This window comes from Aptenodytes forsteri, unplaced genomic scaffold (assembly GCF_000699145.1).
Source record: "Aptenodytes forsteri isolate BGI_AS27 unplaced genomic scaffold, ASM69914v1 Scaffold366, whole genome shotgun sequence".
Classification (NCBI taxonomy): domain Eukaryota; kingdom Metazoa; phylum Chordata; class Aves; order Sphenisciformes; family Spheniscidae; genus Aptenodytes; species Aptenodytes forsteri.
The window spans coordinates 939,643-957,315 of record NW_008794621.1 but is presented as its reverse complement, the minus strand read 5'-3'; the positions used below and the strand labels follow the sequence as shown (position 1 = coordinate 957,315).

The 17,673-nt window shown below is 38.5% G+C and overlaps 1 protein-coding gene across 1 annotated transcript in view; it reads left to right on the top strand.

Moving 5' to 3' along the window:
* The window catches only part of TBC1D15 (TBC1 domain family member 15), a 35,456-nt gene extending 28,072 nt beyond the window's left edge, over positions 1-7,384 (top strand). The window contains exons 15-17 of the mRNA XM_009273238.1: positions 4,528-4,644; positions 5,214-5,300; positions 5,976-7,384. Of these exons, the coding sequence (XP_009271513.1) occupies positions 4,528-4,644; positions 5,214-5,300; positions 5,976-6,182 (411 nt within the window). The 3' untranslated portion in view covers positions 6,183-7,384. The remainder of the gene's footprint in view (positions 1-4,527; positions 4,645-5,213; positions 5,301-5,975) is intronic.
* The last annotated feature ends 10,289 nt before the right edge of the window (positions 7,385-17,673 follow it).

Genomic DNA, 17,673 nt, shown 5'->3' with positions numbered 1-17,673 from the left:
GAGCTGATGGGGATAAATTGGCTTTTTCAAAAAGGTTTGGACAGGGTCCTTCAGATGAGGCTCTTAAGTGAAGGTAGTAAGTGGAGAGTATCAGTTAACTTCAATGGAAAACAGTTTATGCTAGAAAAAATACCATTTGTGTGTGTGTCTGATTAGTTCCTTGATATTAGTTGTCAGAAGATCCAGTTAATCTTCATGATCCCAAATAACATAATGTAAAACATCAAAATGTGGAAGTTCCAATAATTCCAGGTTAATGAGATCCTTTTTTGATTGAGGTGATCTTGGGATCAGATGGAGTAATTAAGATGAACTAATATTTTTGTTGAACGTTGTTTAATTCTTTGTTCCCAGAAAATTGAGAAGTGTGTCAACAGTACAGATTTACTGTCTAAGGTGCATTTAACAAGAGCACAGTATCCACTGAAAACTCCCAAACAAGAAAATAAATGTTCAGATGCGTGGAAGGAGTATTTTCTAGGACATAATGTCACATAGAGTTGTGCTGGGGAACAGAAGGGTAATGAAAAGAACAGGACTGAAATGCATAAAATTTGTACTATAATGAAAAATAATGTTGTTTCTGGTATAATGAAAAAATAATGTTGATGCTTTTATTTACTTTTTCCACTAATGAAAAAGGAGTCACATAAAGAGGAGGACCAGTATTTAAAACTGTCAAAAGTAAATCTTTTTTAGCTTTTTATCATCAGTTGATGGAATTTACTATCATAGAGTATTGAGGTGGTATTTTAACTGAAGAGGACTAAGTTTATGAATAACATTCATAAAAAAGGGAACAAAAATGTACAAAACCAAAAGAATTCTCGTATTCCAAGGGATAAAATGATAATGATTTTGGGGAAAAAAAAATATTCACCCATCATCTCATTTTCCCCCCTTAGTGTTGTCTTCTCAGTGGTTTTTTTTTTTTAAAGACTAATTTTTCTTTTAAATTTATGACAACAGTATTTTTATTTATAGTTTATAGTCCCAAGCTAGCATGTTTTTATCACCTCTGCCTTAATGTGTGTATATGTGTGCATATAGAAAAGAAACATGCTATATTTCTAACTCAAGTATTTTTTTTCTGTCTTAGGAGGATGATGGAAATCTATTGATATACGGTAGTTTTGTAGTAAACATACATTATGATGTGCTAGAAGGAATCTACAAGTACTCAATTTCTTTGCTAGGAGATACGGAATGGGAAAGGGCATATCTTGTTTTCCTTTTTAAAACAAACTAATTAAGGCATTATGTTGATGTCTTTATGTGAAAGCTAGTGTCACCTTTGTCACAGTTGAAGTCCAGCTTACAACAGTTTGTTTTGGTTTTTTTTTTTCCCCTGTTCGTAGCTATGCAGCTTCATTGGTATCAGTGGAGTATCTATGTGGCACTTACAAAGGCAAGCTATAGGCACAGGAGACCATTTTCCCCTTGGTAATCAGTAGAGAGAAATGAACTGCTTTTAGGGTATTTCAGCCTGAGCAAAATTCATGTGCTATTTTGTAATAGCACATGAATTGAGGGAACCAATTTGAAGGCAATGTTACCCTGTGACGTATTCACTTGCAGAGGATAGAATGGGAAGAGGGGGAGGTACCATCTGAGATTCCAGTCCCAAGTTCCAGGACTTCTGGGGCTTTTTCTCTCTAACCTGTGAATTTCAGGGTGTTCTTTTGGACCTCTGTTTCTGTATTCTGAGTTGCCTGAACCACTAAGGTAGCATCGGATGATACTTTTTCCCTGTTCCCACTGGCTTCATGACTTCCAGTGTTTTATCTCAGAAAAAGGAATGAAGAAGATTCTTCACTAGACCGGTTATTAGGCATTCACCTTAGAGATGGGAGATGCCAGTCCCCATCAGCTGGAGTAGAAGCTAAAACCACGTCCTCCCACTTACTGAGCAAGAGCCATAATAATCAGATTGTGGTAGAAAACGTGGGTGGTTATATCATCGCTACATGGTGCAGCAGGGTGTGCTAGGCAGTGCGTGCGCTAGAGAGGTGGCATTCCACCTTGTGTGGATAAGTTGAGAGACATTGTGCGATTGCAGTTACTTGCAATGCTGTATGCAACACCTTTTTACAGAAAAATGAATGCAGGTTAAACTGCTCTGTCTGTGGGTGGGATTATTTGCAGTACATTTAAGCAGTGTGTCTCAGACTCAGCCCAGATAGCATACTGAGCCACTGCTTAGATGTCCCAAAATTGAGAGCAGATCAGTCCCTCCTTCGCACTGGAGGGACAGACAGTATTACCTGGTGATACTGGTAATACTGGTAAGCCAGGTCTTAATCTTTCCTTTGCACAGTGAGCTGCTTCATTCTCAAGATGGTGCAGGAAGACTGGGTAGAAAAAGAAGAATCTCAAAAGAAAAATTCTGTAACAAAATTACACAGCTAGCTCACACTTACCTCCAGTGTTATGCTAGTACAGCTCACATTGTATAAAACCAGCATGACCTAGTGATAAATTACATATATGCTAGTATTTGTTACGAATATTCATGGATGATGAGGTAGCACTAGAACAAACGAGTCCTTACTTGCATAGCTTTATCAGAAAGAAATAGGAGGAAAAGAATTATCACACTTAAGTGGTATATTTTTATATTCTTAATTTCAATGCTGTTTTTCTTTCATCCTTTTCAAAGTGCTTTGTGATGCTGCTGTTACACATTTACATACATAAGCTTAAGTGCATGGTCTGCTCCAGACTTTGAAAGGTGTATCAAAAACGGTGGCAAAAAGTATGGAATTTTTTGCAGCTGGTATTAGCAGCTTGTGACAGCTGCTAATTTTCCTCAGAGAGGAGAGAATGTCTGTAGACATCCTTGTTAGTATTTTGGGTTTTTTTCCACTCTTGAAGCCAGATCCAGCTTCCACTGAAGTTATAGCTTGAAGCAAATATTTCTTAAAGTAGATATTCCAGCAGGATAGCATTAAACTGTAGATATGAAAGTTAAATCTTCTGTTAATGTCTATAAAAAGGTAACTGTTATACAGTTCTATATTTTGGTTCGATTTCCCCCATATCCTGCAGTGTCATGTTTCAATCATCTATGTTCTGGTTTAGATTTAATGCCGAGAGGCAGCCTGTTGTCTGATACGCTTCATTAGTGATTGTTGTAGATGATTAATGGTATGCGTACCATGAGAATTTGAGTGTACTGGAAATGTGTAGGCAGTAGTTTGCTCTCTGTGCAAACTTGATGTTAAACCAAACCCATGTACAGCTGTCAGTATCTCCTTCTTACAAAGTAGGATTAAAAAACCCCACAACAGTAGCGTGTAGACAGACTGTATTTAGTAGACTATAGGCGTTTTTGTATGATTGTTATTGTTTACCAGCCCAATTACATTCCAGCCCTTTTCCTGGAGTGAGAGAATGCTTTAACAGAATATCGGATACCTGAAAAAGAGACGAAATTTAATTCTGGACTGAGTGAACTGAATCTTAATTGAAACATTCAAGATTAATTGCACTTTATTTTGGGTGAACTTGGTTTGGATATCTTTCAGATTTATGCAATTCTGTTTACGGGCTACATGTACTAGTGATAAAAGTTCAAGTATAAGTAAGCTCTTGTTGAGCTTTAAGGCTGTCTTCTATCAATAATGATACAAGAAAATTTTTACTAGTGAAGTAAGACTGAATCTTCATGAGCCTGCTTTTTTTTTTTTTTACCTGCCTTTTTTGAGAGTCAATCCATTGACTTAGATCCCTTCATCTGTTTGTCAGAGTAATTTATGCAAACAATTTTTTGTTTTCTTCCTTTTTTTGTTGTCCAAACTGTTCTCCAGCTTTCTGCCCACCGCGCACATTCTCTTCAAATAATTTTTTTTAAGATTTGACTCTCATGAACATGCTAAAATAACACATCAATACTGAGGTTGCACATTTCAATCCCAGTGACCTCAAGAATGAATATCTGTGGCCTCTGTGGGACCACAAGCCAATGTGTCTCCAGTCAGAAAGTAACACCCACCCCACCCCACCACCCGCGTGTACATGTATTTGGGCTCTTGTAGTGGGGGGGATTGGGAACAACTTTAGCACCTTATTTATAACCGTTAGAACCTTTTGGAGGGATTGCCGAGCATGACATACTTCTACCAATTCACACTTAATGCAGACAGACTAAGCCACACAAATAATTTGTTAGTTTTAATTACTTCCGTATAGTTAGTAATTTTGAGTAGGAGAATTTCACATGAGCTGAGGCAGAACACACACATTCACAAGACACAAGCTCGGGCAGCTTAATAGCATTATAGTGGACAACCTGGTAGACACAGAAGTCTTAAAGAACCAGATAAGCATTTGGTGACTCAGACTTGCAGTTGTCACTATTGGCCAGAAGAAAAATTTCAAATAATTGTGCAAATACTTAGTTGCCTTCAAAAATAGCTTATTGTTAGTTAGGCCACTCGGCTTGAGGTCTTACTTATTTTCCAAGACTGCTTTTCTTTTCAGAGGAAAAGCATAAGCATTTCAAAAGTGGTTTTCATATTTTAACAGGTCATGTGGACGGAATTGCCTTGCCAGAATTTTCATCTTCTCCTTTGTTGTGCTATCTTAGAATCTGAAAAACAGCAAATAATGGACAAGCACTATGGCTTTAATGAAATATTAAAGGTACTGAACTCTTACGCATTATCTGAATATTAATTAACTTTTTGGAGTTAATGCAATATGTTTGTATTTCATGTTGGGGGGAGGAAAAGGTGTGTACTATCTTCTGAAGGGTTAAATGTGAACTGAATGTCTATCCTCCATGCTTTCAGAATGGTTTATTTGATGTCTCTGTTTAGTGATAAGATCGTTAACAGATGGAGAACGGTTCTCCCCCTTAGAGTACTGCTTAGTATGTTTAATCTTAATTTTTGCTTTTTCTTCTATAATCTTGTTCTCTCTTTGAAAATGTGAGCTGGGGGGTACCTAGGAGGGCTACATAGTTTGTCACATTTGGAAGTACCATGGATTCCTCTTGCAGATCTTGGATACCAGTGAAAGCTAGCTGTTGCATACGACATTTTTCAGTACCCATTTGTCAAAGCAAATAGAGCATGTTTAGCATTTCATAGCTTAAGGAGCAAGCTTATAAGTTGATACTTATTAGCAGTGCAGTACAGTATTAGTGTATTTTACAATAAAGCATATTTACCATTTATCACACTTACTATTCTTTGTGAATATATTTTTAGCATATCAATGAACTGTCTATGAAAATTGATGTGGAATATATACTCTGCAAAGCAGAAGCAATTTCTATGCAGATGATGAATTGCAAGGTAAAGATACTTTGAATATATCTACTGCATTTATAGACAGTAAAAGTATGTAGTTGGCTGTAAGTGTACATGTATGACTTGCGAAATAACTAAATGCCTGGGTATGATAAAGGATGTGCTGTATCTATACAGCACCTATATTCTAAAAGTCTGTAAGCAAGAGTCAGTAATTTTATAGAGTAATATTGTTCACTGGGGGAAAGCTGGACTGTGCCTTTTGGTCATGATTTCTTAACTCTTACTAGATAACCTCAGAACTGGTAATTTGACATTCAGTGTGCTCTAGAAAAATGAGGTGAAAGGTGCATCGCACTGAAAGCATACCAGACCTATTAGGCAGGAACTAATGGTTCACTCAATAAAACTAATTTCAATAACATGAAGTGTAATTATAATAGTTGTTTAGACTTTTATTTTTGTGATGAAGATTGTATTGTTAATCAGGAATTGATTCCTGAGCCTGTCCCCTTTGCTGTCTTTTCGAAAAGCAGATACAGAAAATGGTAATTTTAATGGAACTAATGCTGAGAGAGATGCTTTCGGTACAGCTAAATTCCGAGGAATGATTACTTACTGGGGGTGGGGGAAGGACTCGGCGGGGACCTTGTTGTTAACTTTTTTCATTTAATTACAGTGATTTTTAATATTCCCCTGCCCCCGCCTCCTCCTTTCTAGGAATTGCCTCAAGCAGTTGGTGAGATCCTGGGGACAGAAGGCAGTTCAGTAACACCAGATTCAGATACTGGAGAGGATGAAGGTGGACCTGTGTTGAGTTGTCCGACGTCATTGTATCAGAGTATCTCAACACCTGTAATTGCTGCCAATGGAACAGGAGACGGCACCCAACAGATGTCTGACACGCAGAGCCTGACACCTGCGTAATTACAGTTGGTTAAACTGAAGAAAGACTTTTACTGAGCACGTTTTTTTCAAGCACTTGAGATGGATATTTAAATTTGGTGTTGATTAAGCTTTAAGGTTGGAAAGAAAATCTGTACTGTAATGCTCTTGCATTAAAGCTTTACAACATGACTCAACTTAACTATTTTTGTAGTTTCTTCTACCAAAATAGCCTTTTGTTTTCAATAACATTCCTTAATATTTTTGTAGCCAAGTGCATTTTCTTTTTGCTGGTGAACTGGAAATGGATGGTGATTAAGAGTGAATTTGAAAATTCTGCATTTGCTGAGCTTTCACACGTATTGATCTAAGACAGTGTGAGCTCTTTGATTTGAGCAGATTCACAATAGGCCAGCTGAAGCTGCTGTACAAAATTTTCAAGCTGAAGAGATGCTGATGTGTTAAAGAAGGATCGTTTTGTAAATGAATGGGTTTTCCCTATCTCAAATGTTTACAAAAATACTTCTAAGTATTTGTTGCTGGTTGAATGTAGATTTGAAATGGACATTTATACTTACACAGTTTAATGTCCAAATACTGAATTTTGTGTAATTGGGAGTGGACGAACAGTATATTTTTACATTAACATATCTTCACTTTATATATGCATATATATATATTTACACACACACACTATATACACAAATGTTTGTGAATACTAAAAAGGATAGTCATATTTTCAATATCTGAATAAACTTGACTGTTCATTCATATGAATCAGTTTGACCAAATTAATGCACAGCTCCAACTTGGGCTCTTTTTCAAAACTTTTCTAACTGAAGGTAACTTTCATGTGAATACATTCAGTCCTACACTTGAGGTAATTTTGCAGTTGATTTCTTGCAAACTTTACTAATGTTTATCTTTGCTAATATATTAACTGATCAATTAACTACTTACACTTTTTATGGCAAGATTATTTGGAGAATTAATAAGCAGGTTATAAAAAAACCCACCCAAACCACAGCTGAAATAGTAATCACAATTAACATTAATGCATTTTTTGTATATGCAAAAGGCAGTGTGAGTTTAATCCATGCCATGCTGATGTCCTTTGACGTTATGTGAAATTTAACATAACTGATTCAGTGTATTCATTATTTGGTAACTATTGTACATATATAAAATAAAAATCAAAGCTGATTTAGTGTTTTTAATTAAATCATATTTAGAGAAAAAATTTAGTTGTCTGGTTGTTATTCCATCGATGATATATATTTTGTGAGTAATGAGGAGCAGTGGGAATATCTTTTATGACAGAGTGGAACACGCCTTTCATCTCTAGGCGGTTGGTTTGGGGGTATGCGGGGGGGGTAGGCGGTTGATTTGTGGGAAATGGCAGAGCTTTCTTTTCTTCTGGAGCAGTTTACTTCTACAAATGTTATTTGTGCCATCTAAAGCAAATACAAGTAATACAAAAAGGCTTTAATAGATAAATCAAGTTGTTACAATAATTTAAGACCTGATTAAACTTCTCTCACCAGTTGTGAACAAACACTGGAGAGCTGAATCAGTATAGATTTTGTTTTTAATATCGTCAATGTGCTATCTCTCATCGGTTAATAAGAAGAGTTACGCGGTGAAAGTCAAGGATTCACAGCTCAGCGTATCTATAGCCTTTCATTTCCTGTCCAGGAAATTACTGTGAAGCATCACGCCTTTGTTCACTGCTGAGCATCGTGCTTCTTGGCAGCTCATTTCGCGTGGCACAGAATACATAAAGGCATTAGAACTTACATAATCAACACCTTGGTTCAAATATGCTAAGCAAGTTAGTTTCAGTATTTTTGGAGCACCTGGTTCACTTTGAAGTGTACTTGCAAAATGTTGTTGTCAAAAATTATGTTAAAATGAAACTATGGAAGGGGGGAGGGAAATGTCTAAAACTGAGAAATGCAATGGGCGAGTGTCAATTATCTTGAAGAAAATCATAATCGAACATGAATATTCAAATGTTTAGGAGGAGCTTATTTAAGTGGAATTCTGTCATTTCTTAGAATTACAGCTATGGCTGCTAAGAAATACTACCAGCTCTTAAAGTAAAGTTTGCCTTTCCTTTTTGGGTATAATTGTTGATCTTTTCCCTTTGTATTAAGCACTCGGAGATGTTAAGGATCAGAAGGTTGCTCCTGAATTAACAGCGAGGAGCTGCTGTGGAAGGCTTGGAGTAGGTAGGCTTGCTCTGCTTCCCAACAATTAGATGAAATGCCCCGCTCTGTAGTTTCCTTCCTGCTGACAGGCAGCCTTGCAAAGGGTTGCAATCGAGAGGAACCTCATCCTCCACCAAACTGTTCCTGATTGTTGGGGATGGATTTAGTCTACGCTGAGGCTACAAACACTGTGAGAGGCCTTAATCAGGATCCTGACGGATCAGGATCATGACGGCTGAAAAAATGCCATGGGTTGGAGGTTCTGGATGTGTAAATTTCTTTTGTATGTGAATGATTTAGATTGCTTAGAATTAACAAATATGAACTAACTGAATACATTTTTTGGTTACAGTTGTCAGGCTATAAAAGAGGCAATACTTGTTTAGTTCCTCCAAACCTGTTTTGTTTTTTTAATGCTTGACTTGAAGATAGTTATCTTTTGGGGGTGAGTATTTAGAACTTCATACTTTTCAATTGTAGCAGTATTCCAGTGTTATCTGTTCCAAGGTAAAAATTACATTTATGTAGGTCTCTCCTTAAGAAAGATTTTTCTTACTTTGCCTGTTTGGGCAATTTTATTTGTTTCGAAAGTACATTCTTGAGGTCTTTTTCTTCTGTTTGAGGGCAAGAGGATAGCTTACAAAAAGGAGAATTGGCTGAAGCTTCTTGGAAGTTTGGGCCAATGTAAATGTTTATAGAATGGTTTTGATACTGGGAGGTTAAAAAAAAAAAACTATAAAAGGATGATACGAAGTTGCCCGTAGTAATCACTTAAGGCTTCAGTTGTATTGAATACATTTAGCAAATGTGTGCCTGTCCTGGTCATCTATCCTGACTGTGTTTGCAGCCAGTGGCCTTCAAACCCATGTCAGGTGTGGAGGCTTTGTATTCATTGTTGTGTGTAATCTTCCTAAAGAACATAAAGGCTACATGTATGTTATAACAGGTCCCGTTTGCTTTAAGAACCAGATGTGGAAACACTGTGATGTTGATTGTATTAGCAACGTTTTTGTTTTGATCTGTAGTTTAATTAAAATTAAGGTTTAATTAAAATTCAACAAGCCCAGTTTTGTCGCTAACAAGTTTTTTCTTAAAACCTTTGCATTTTTCTAATGGACAAACTTAAGATGCTGATGGTGCCTCTTCAATTATTCTCTCTAGTTTTTCCTCACATATTATTCTACAAAATTCTTTAGCCCCAGTCAGCCAAAGCAGTCAGGAATTGGATTCCTCACGACTTTCAAATATATTCTTGAGCACTGAATTAAAGCTCCATTGCTGAAACTTTTCAGCAAGCCGTAAAAAGTATTCTTCTAGTTTCCACTTTTTGAGATAATTTTTTAGTTCAGAATAAGTGAGGTGCTTTTTCTTCACTTTTCTAAATAATTTTCTGTTACAAGACTTGCCTAACTTGAAAAAAAATTTTATTGTAAATGATTTGGCATTCAGAATTTGGACCATGAACAAGTTTTGGTACCGCTAGCACGATTCACGCATCCTAGCGCGAGGCAAATGAAGCCTTACCGAGTTTGGGATTTAATTTCTGTAGGTCAAATCTATGTTCTCCTCAAACTGTTCCTTGTTAGACAACAGAAACGACAATGCTGAAGAGGTTAGTGAAATTTTAAAAGTGCATCTGCGAATTGATTCATGTTACAACTGTGATTGGAAAAAGGTAATTAAGTGGGCTCTGTGCAGGAGTAATCGTTTGTTTAGGAAATGCGTTAACTATTCCTCAGACTCAGTCAATATTCTTGTATAGATGCAACTTAAAACTGAAGTTTGGCCTGTAGAAAAGCGGCTGGTAACACAATTTTGTCTGTGGCTGGCTAAATATCTTAATATATTTTTCAAATCTGTTGACTGTTTTCTGAACACTTCCAGTCAGTGGCTGGTGCCATCTCCGTCTGTGTGAAGGAATCGTGGCAGAGGTCAGTGCTTGTTCTTACGGGAGAAATTCCATGATCTGCTCTATGGTGGCTGGGATTAAAGCAGGAAATCCTAACCCTTGGTTCTCAACGTGCGTTTATGTACCTATATCTAGCTCAATAGTTGACATGACTGTATATATGAGCATTGATAAGGTGATAAGAGACACACATAACTGAGCACTTAACAGACAGATTTCATGTGTGTGCTATTATATTTGATTTATAGATGCTTTCAAATGCTTTTTTTTATGGTGTTAAAAGATGAATTGTGCTTCATGTTTAGTGGGACTTGATAATGTCTGCTGTTCATTTAAGTGATGTTATTGCAGTGCAGGCCTTGTATAAATTAAGCTTTAATTTCATTTTTCATTTAAGGTGGGGATTTTAATCTTAAACATTTTTTAAAGAATGTGTGCTGCTATTTTTCCATGTTGAATCACTGTATCTTTGGCACAAATTGAATTTTCTGATCAACTGCAAACAAAAAATGTGTTGTAGGATGTCACTTTTTGCCTCATCCAAAATGAATTTCACAATTGAGTCAAATATATATTTCAAACTGTCCATGTAATTCAAATAAATGAAGTCTTCTAGATGGATTATGTTTTGAAGGAATTAGATTATAGTATATATTTTGATTATACAGGCTACGTGTACCCTACCTGAACATTGGTTCTTAGACCATTTCTACATATGTATCTTGTCATTAACCAACTAACAGCAGATCCCCATTGTGTAGAGCTCAATTTTTTTTGCCCAGGCTAGCAGTTCAGCAAATGGTGGTCACTTGTTTCCCCTCTGCGTGTGGTGTGGTTGACCCCGGCCAGCAGCCAAGCACCCACCTGGCCTCTGGCCCACTCCTCTCTCCCATGGGATGGGGAGAAAATGGAAGGCAAAGAAGGGTCATGGATTGAGACAATGACAATTTAACAGGGAAAGCAAATGCTGCTCCCACAAGCAAAGCGCAAAGAGGATTTCATTCAGTACTGCCCGCGGGCAGGCAGATATCCAGGCACTTCCTGGAAAGCAAGGACTCCGCACAGGTTCCTTGGAAAGATAAACGCCATGACCATGAATGTCCCTGCTTCCTCCTCCTTTCCCTGAGCTTTTATTGCTGAGCACAATGGTATGTGGTATGGAATATCCCTCTGATCAGTTTGGGTCATCTGTCCTGGCTGTGTCCGCTCTCAACCTCTCGCCCACCCCGGGGGGGCAGAAGCGAGAAAGCTTCAATGCTGTGCAGGCAGGGTTCAGCGACAGCTGAAACACTGGTGCGTTAGCTACACGGTTCTGGGCACAACCCCAAAGCACAGCACCATACGGGCTGCGATGAGGGAAGTTAACCCCATCCCAGCCTGGCCCGCTTTGGTGTGATGACAGCCGTTCTTGATGGTGTCTGAGATCACGCTAGAAATAAATTAATCCTTCATATTGAAGATGACACTTTTTAAGTGCCCATTTAGACCTGACGCAAAAAATATTTGTATTACATACAAGCAAATTATATTCAGCTGTTCTGTCGCTTGTCATAATTCAATGAGATGCAACACCAGAAACTTTTCCAAAACACTCTTGATGTATGAATTGGTCCAGGTGTCCTTTAGGTTACATGGGCGCGTGCCACCTTTGGGCATTGGTCTTGGAGAGCTTCCACACACTCTTCTGGTTTTACTGTTAAAGTAACTGATGCAGGAGACCAAGAAAGTCTCTAAAGTACAGATATTTGGGTTCGGGGACTTGATAATTCCTCAAGCAGCAAAACAGTACAACTACTGCTACCAAAAGTGGCACTACCGATTCCTTGTTCTCTGCCCTGTGCTGCTACATCTTTTATGCTGGTATGATTAATTTGTGCAGTGTATGGTGAACCACATAAAGGAGCTGATAAATTTCAGACTTAACCAATTCTTTTAGCCAGATCAGTCATACCACACGTTTTTTCACCGTGAGGTATATACCTGAGTATATACATACAGCAAGTTTGTTAAAATCATAGATTTGCAATATTGGAAGGCACTTTTAAAAGCTTGTGAATAATAAACTAGCTAGACTATCTCCTGTTGGAAGGCATGTCTGTCTTCTGCCAGATGCTTGTCTAATCCGTTCAGAGAATACCTTTGTAGATCCTGCAGTCTTAGGCAAGCACTTTTCAGGTGTTCGTAGACTTCCAGGGCAGACTGAATGGTCACATGCAGCTGGCGATTTTCTGTAACTTCTGACTTCCTTCATATGAGCTCTGCCTTCTTTTGCAATTGTGCAGCTGGTCATCTACAAGTAGCCCTCCCCCCACCAAGATCTGTTTAAATTTTGTAACTGTTACAGCATCTCTGAGGTAGGTACAGTCTGGGAATTTACGGGTGGTCTCTACACAGTCATTTAGGCTATTATTAAATAGTACAGGAGTGAGGGCAGGTACTTGTGGCCCTCCTGTTCTCTGCACCCTTCCGTTTAACAGTGAACCCACCCCTTTGTCCAATCTATTAGTTTCATCTGGACTTGGTTTCCTTATCTGTCTTGTGAGAATGTTATGAGAGACCATGCCAAATGCTTCACTACCATCAAGATGAATGACATGTATTGTTTTGCCTTGGTCCACAGGACTGTCATAAGAGGAAATGAGATTTGCTTGACTCAATTTGTTCTCAGCAAATCCATCTTGACTGTTTAATCATCTGTTATCTCCTAGGTCTTTACAAATAATTTCGGTACTTCTGTTTTCTCAAACAAATGAAATTAGACTGGTCCATAATTCTTCAGCCCTTCCTCCTCCCCAATATCTTCTTAAAAATGGACATAATTTTGGCCTTTTCCCAGTCTTTTGTCACTTGTCCATCCCCCGAGTTCTTAAAATAGTTATTGATTTAATAATTGATTTAATGAGCCTACTCTGTAAGCATGGCTTCTGCGCCAAGTCATTTGCTACGATCAGACTTATCCCAAGTATTCTCCAACATTGCTTTATCTTGTTAAAAGCTAAGAGCTTACCTCTCTGCCCTTGCTATTAATATGATAGACCCCAGTCACAGTTGATTCTTTTAGCAAAGAATGATGTTAAAAAAAACCCAAAACATTAAATACTTAGATAATTTTAAGTTTTTTCTGTTTTGTCCTTTCCTCGTGTTCAGTAGTGGTCTAATACTTCAATTCTTCTGGCTGCTGGAAAAAATTGCTTTTGATGTCCTGTAGTAATTACTTTGAACCACAGCCTTTGTCTATGTGTTAATGTGTTATGCTGCCTGTATTTAATAGCTTGGTCCTAGTTTTCATCTCCTGTAAGCTACTTTTTTTAATTTAAGGTAATGACAAACTAATGACTTACGATACTTCTAGTAAAAGTGTAGTAGAAGACTACACTTCCTCTACAGTGAAACAGTTTCCTGATGAAACTCTATTTTTTTCCTGAAGCAAGGAAAGAATTATCTTCTGCACTGGGTTTCCTCCCCTTGGATGTAGTAATAACTGGATTTACTGAAGTCCTCTTTTCTGAAATTGTCAGTTTCTGCTTTCTTCTCTTTTTTGGCTGAAGACCGTGAATTCATTTTATGTTCATTCTTCATGCAGTCCACCTTCTGCATAATATTTTCAACCAGTTCCTCTCCTCTCTGATCCAAATCCTGGATCAAAATTTATCATTTGTATTCCCAGATCTTCCTAGCCAGTCTATCATTTGGTAGCTATCCTTTCCCAACAGCTGTTGGTTCATTAAAATCTTCTTAGTGTTATCAGAACTTGGGGTGATTTTGCTGGCTGCGTGAAAACCTGTGCTTCCCGTATCTTCATGACTTAAAAATTAGGTCTGTGTTCTCATCACAGATTTTTCAGCAGCCCTATCTCACTCAGAGAAATGGACTTTCAAGTTGGTGTGTTCCTTTTGATAATCTAGGAACAGATTGTACATCTTTCTTTCCTGTTGCAAGAAGCTCCTTTGGCTAGCTCACTTGTCAATTATTTCACAAAGTCCTTGTTTTACCAAATAAATGATGATTTGCTTAGGTATCGAGACTTCTATTTTCTGCTTGCGTCAACATCTCTTGCATTAATAAGAAGAGTATCTGTTCTCCTTGCCTTTTTGACCTGACACTGAATAATGTTCTTTTCATTTTTAGATCCTTGTGAAGTTCACCTTTCTTCATGCTTTTTTGATACTTTTTCATAGCTTCATTTCTTTCCCTGTTCTGCCACGCTATGACTTCAAAGTTCTCCTTCCTGCTGTAGCACAACTGTAGACAAAGACTTGGTGGTGATCTGGGAGAGCCAGAGATAAATTCGGATTATTTCTTGGTGTATACTAGCTACCCTGCACTGTGAATTTTATCCTCCTGTTAAAATCAAATGGAAGGTCTAAAGGTTGCTAGTAAATATCATCAAACTATGGTAAATGTTACAAATAGTTTTAAGGAAAACTATGCTGAAATGGACAGTCAGTATCTCTAAAGGGGGAAAATGACTCAAACATTGAAAACATCTCACAGACTTGCTTCTGTCTGTGAGAATTCTGCATTTTTTAAGCTTAAAAAGTGCATAGCTTAGGAGTTCAGACGATGGTGACTGTTCTCTCATAGGAGGAGAGGAAAACGTATGTGTGTAAACTAAAGATGATCTTGGAGTTTCTGATTTCTGATGATAGGCAGTAAGATGCCTTTTAGAAATAGAAGTAAGCTTATCTCTGTGCTAGACAGCTACCTTTATTTCTATCAGCATTAACTCCATCTCCCAAAGTGAAATAAGATTGCTCTGTGGCACCCTGACATACATTCTAAACCAGGTATTTTTGAATAACTGCTTCAATGAACTTCCAGTTTTTTGGCCAGGGATTTTAAATGTTCACTTGTTACGTATATGGCACTGTGAGCTATAATTGAACTCTAAACAAAAACTGTAGTTTAGCAGTAATCCCAGAGCCATATACCAGCTCTGTTGTACTGTAGCTAGAACAAAGAAGAAATAAACATTTTCAGTCCATAAATGTGTGTCTTTTAATCTGGCATTGATATGGGAAAGTCCACCTACAAAATACAAGTTGCAAAAGAAGAACTTCCTCTCCAGGGAGAATCAGTCTCTCTGTGGGATTCATGGGCGGGCAGCATGGTTACAATAGTTGAATCATTTGAGTCTTCCCTGCCTGTTATACAATACCGGCCAACATAAGGTACCTTTGTTTGTTTTGCATTCATGAGTCATCCTGAAGAGGCTATGAGCGACAGAAAACCTTTGCCATGCTCTAGTTACTGCACAGAGCTGTGATAAGATAGCAAGGCTACTGGGTAGTAGGGTCACTGATTTGTGTGATGTCCCAGCTGGCATCTAACAGTAGATAAAATCATGCTCTGTCATGCTAGTAGGAGAAAAGCCTGCTCAATAGAGCTTGGTTTCATCGTTGGAGCATTCATAAATTGTTCAGCTGCAGGAACTGTGTCTAGGTATCTCAGGCATAGCAGGTAGGCATATAAAAGTCCAAAGACTCCAACTTGCTTTCCCATTATTAAAAATAATGAATAAACATGACAGGGAATATCTCTTGATAACTTAGGATATGAAACTGAACTACCACACGTAGACATGCTTTCCCCTAACTGGGAAAAGGAAGCAAAACTTTGTGGGTTAGCATAACAAAAATGATTGATTTGCATTACAGGAGCAGGTAGAGGAACCAAATATTATTACAATCTTACTGTCAAGCAGAAGAAAGGATCCTTATTGCATTCTACACATGGGAAACTTTGCAAAAGCAAGGCTAGAAGGGTTTGCTTCACGCCTCCCACGAGTTCTGAGGCAGCTGCGAACCCATCCTAGTCCTGAACATCAAGCATGTCCATCCATTTTAAAAGGGGGGTCATCTGACTGACAACGGACGGTTTAGACTGGAAGCTTTTGCTGGTTTTTGTTAGTTGTGATAAATGGTAAGATGAGCTATGAAACGGTTTCAAATCTTCTGTTGTGCTTCTGTGTTGGTCTCTTTTTAAGAGCAAAGCAAATTCCCTGATGATGCAGATATATAAATGCTAGTTATAAGATGCTGAGTCTAGCAAGGCTAAAGGCACTGAGGTTGTGAAGGGAGGCAGCCTGCAGCTGAGTTAGACGTGATGTGAAGCTTAGTACTATGAGTGATACCTCCTGCAGCTTGCCTTGTGCAGGTCCCTGCTCAGCATCTCAGCTTCAGTGGATCTGGTTTTAACTTTTTCCTCTCAATCTGTGCCATCTGTATGTATACCAAGTCAAGGCCACGTGATGCCAGCTGTCACGTTCAGCTAGGTTGCCCCTGTTCGGAGAGGCTGCAGGGCAAATCACCAATGGCGCTTTTCAAGGGGAAGCGGTGACCGTTTCCCCCGCCTGGTGTGTTGGAACAGAGAAAACTGTGTATGTATTTGAAGGAAACTTACTGAAATACAGCTCCCAATCTAAATGTGCTTGTCCTACACTCTGTAAGGTAACCTATTTATTCAAAGTAGGTCATGGAAAAGTTTTGGAAAATGGGAGAAGCAGGGAGGAAAATTATAGGGAGAGCAAGTGACAATGGTAGGCGACAAAATGAGTGTTTAACCTCAGAATGTTAGTGTAAGAGAAATTAAAAATCTAAAACAATTTCACAAGTAGGTTTGAGATACTGAGACAGTACCTTAACACTGCAGTCAAGTTACTGTCCCAGCAGTTGCCTTCTGCTCACTTTAAAATTTCTGAGCTAATAGTAGTCTGAAAATAAGTAGTAAACAAATTCTTAAAAAAATATATAAATCCTTACACCAGAGACATGAGTATTTCAGAGACAAGTGAAGTTGTCATATACATATAAATAAAAAGACCTCCACAATCTGTATGGGATTGTTTTACCTTAATAGGTGATTAATTGCTTTATTGATGTTGTGGTTAGAAGAGAGTCTTATGATCGGAGAAAGCCCTTACACAGCCATTGCTGTCTCGACTAAAAAGCTTTCTCCAGTTAAGCATTCTCTTTGCATGTCATCAATCACCCTTCAATGTTTAAGGTATGATAAGTCTTTCATTACAAGATATAATTCCTATCCCTTAATACAACTTCTCTGAACCAGCCTATGTTTTTCAAAGCAGTACTCTGTAAGAGGGAGAGAGATGAGTTTGTACATCAAAGAATTTCTCACATCAAAACCCCAGCACAACTTTTCTGTGTAGAAACTCAGCCCCTACTTTTCTTTGACGTGCTGTCCCCACGTCCCCACTGGGCCCTGTCTCGGCACTGCTGGGCCTATTCCTTCCCCAGGGCCACCCAGAGCCCCTGGGGCCTCGGGCAGCGTGTCCCTGGGCCGTAAGCCCTGCCCTGCCGCTCACCCTGCCCACGGTGGGGGAAAAGGCCAGGCTCGTTCGGCTTCCCGGGTTGGGTTCAAAGCGATGTTTCCCTGCCCGAGGCAGGCGGCCGAG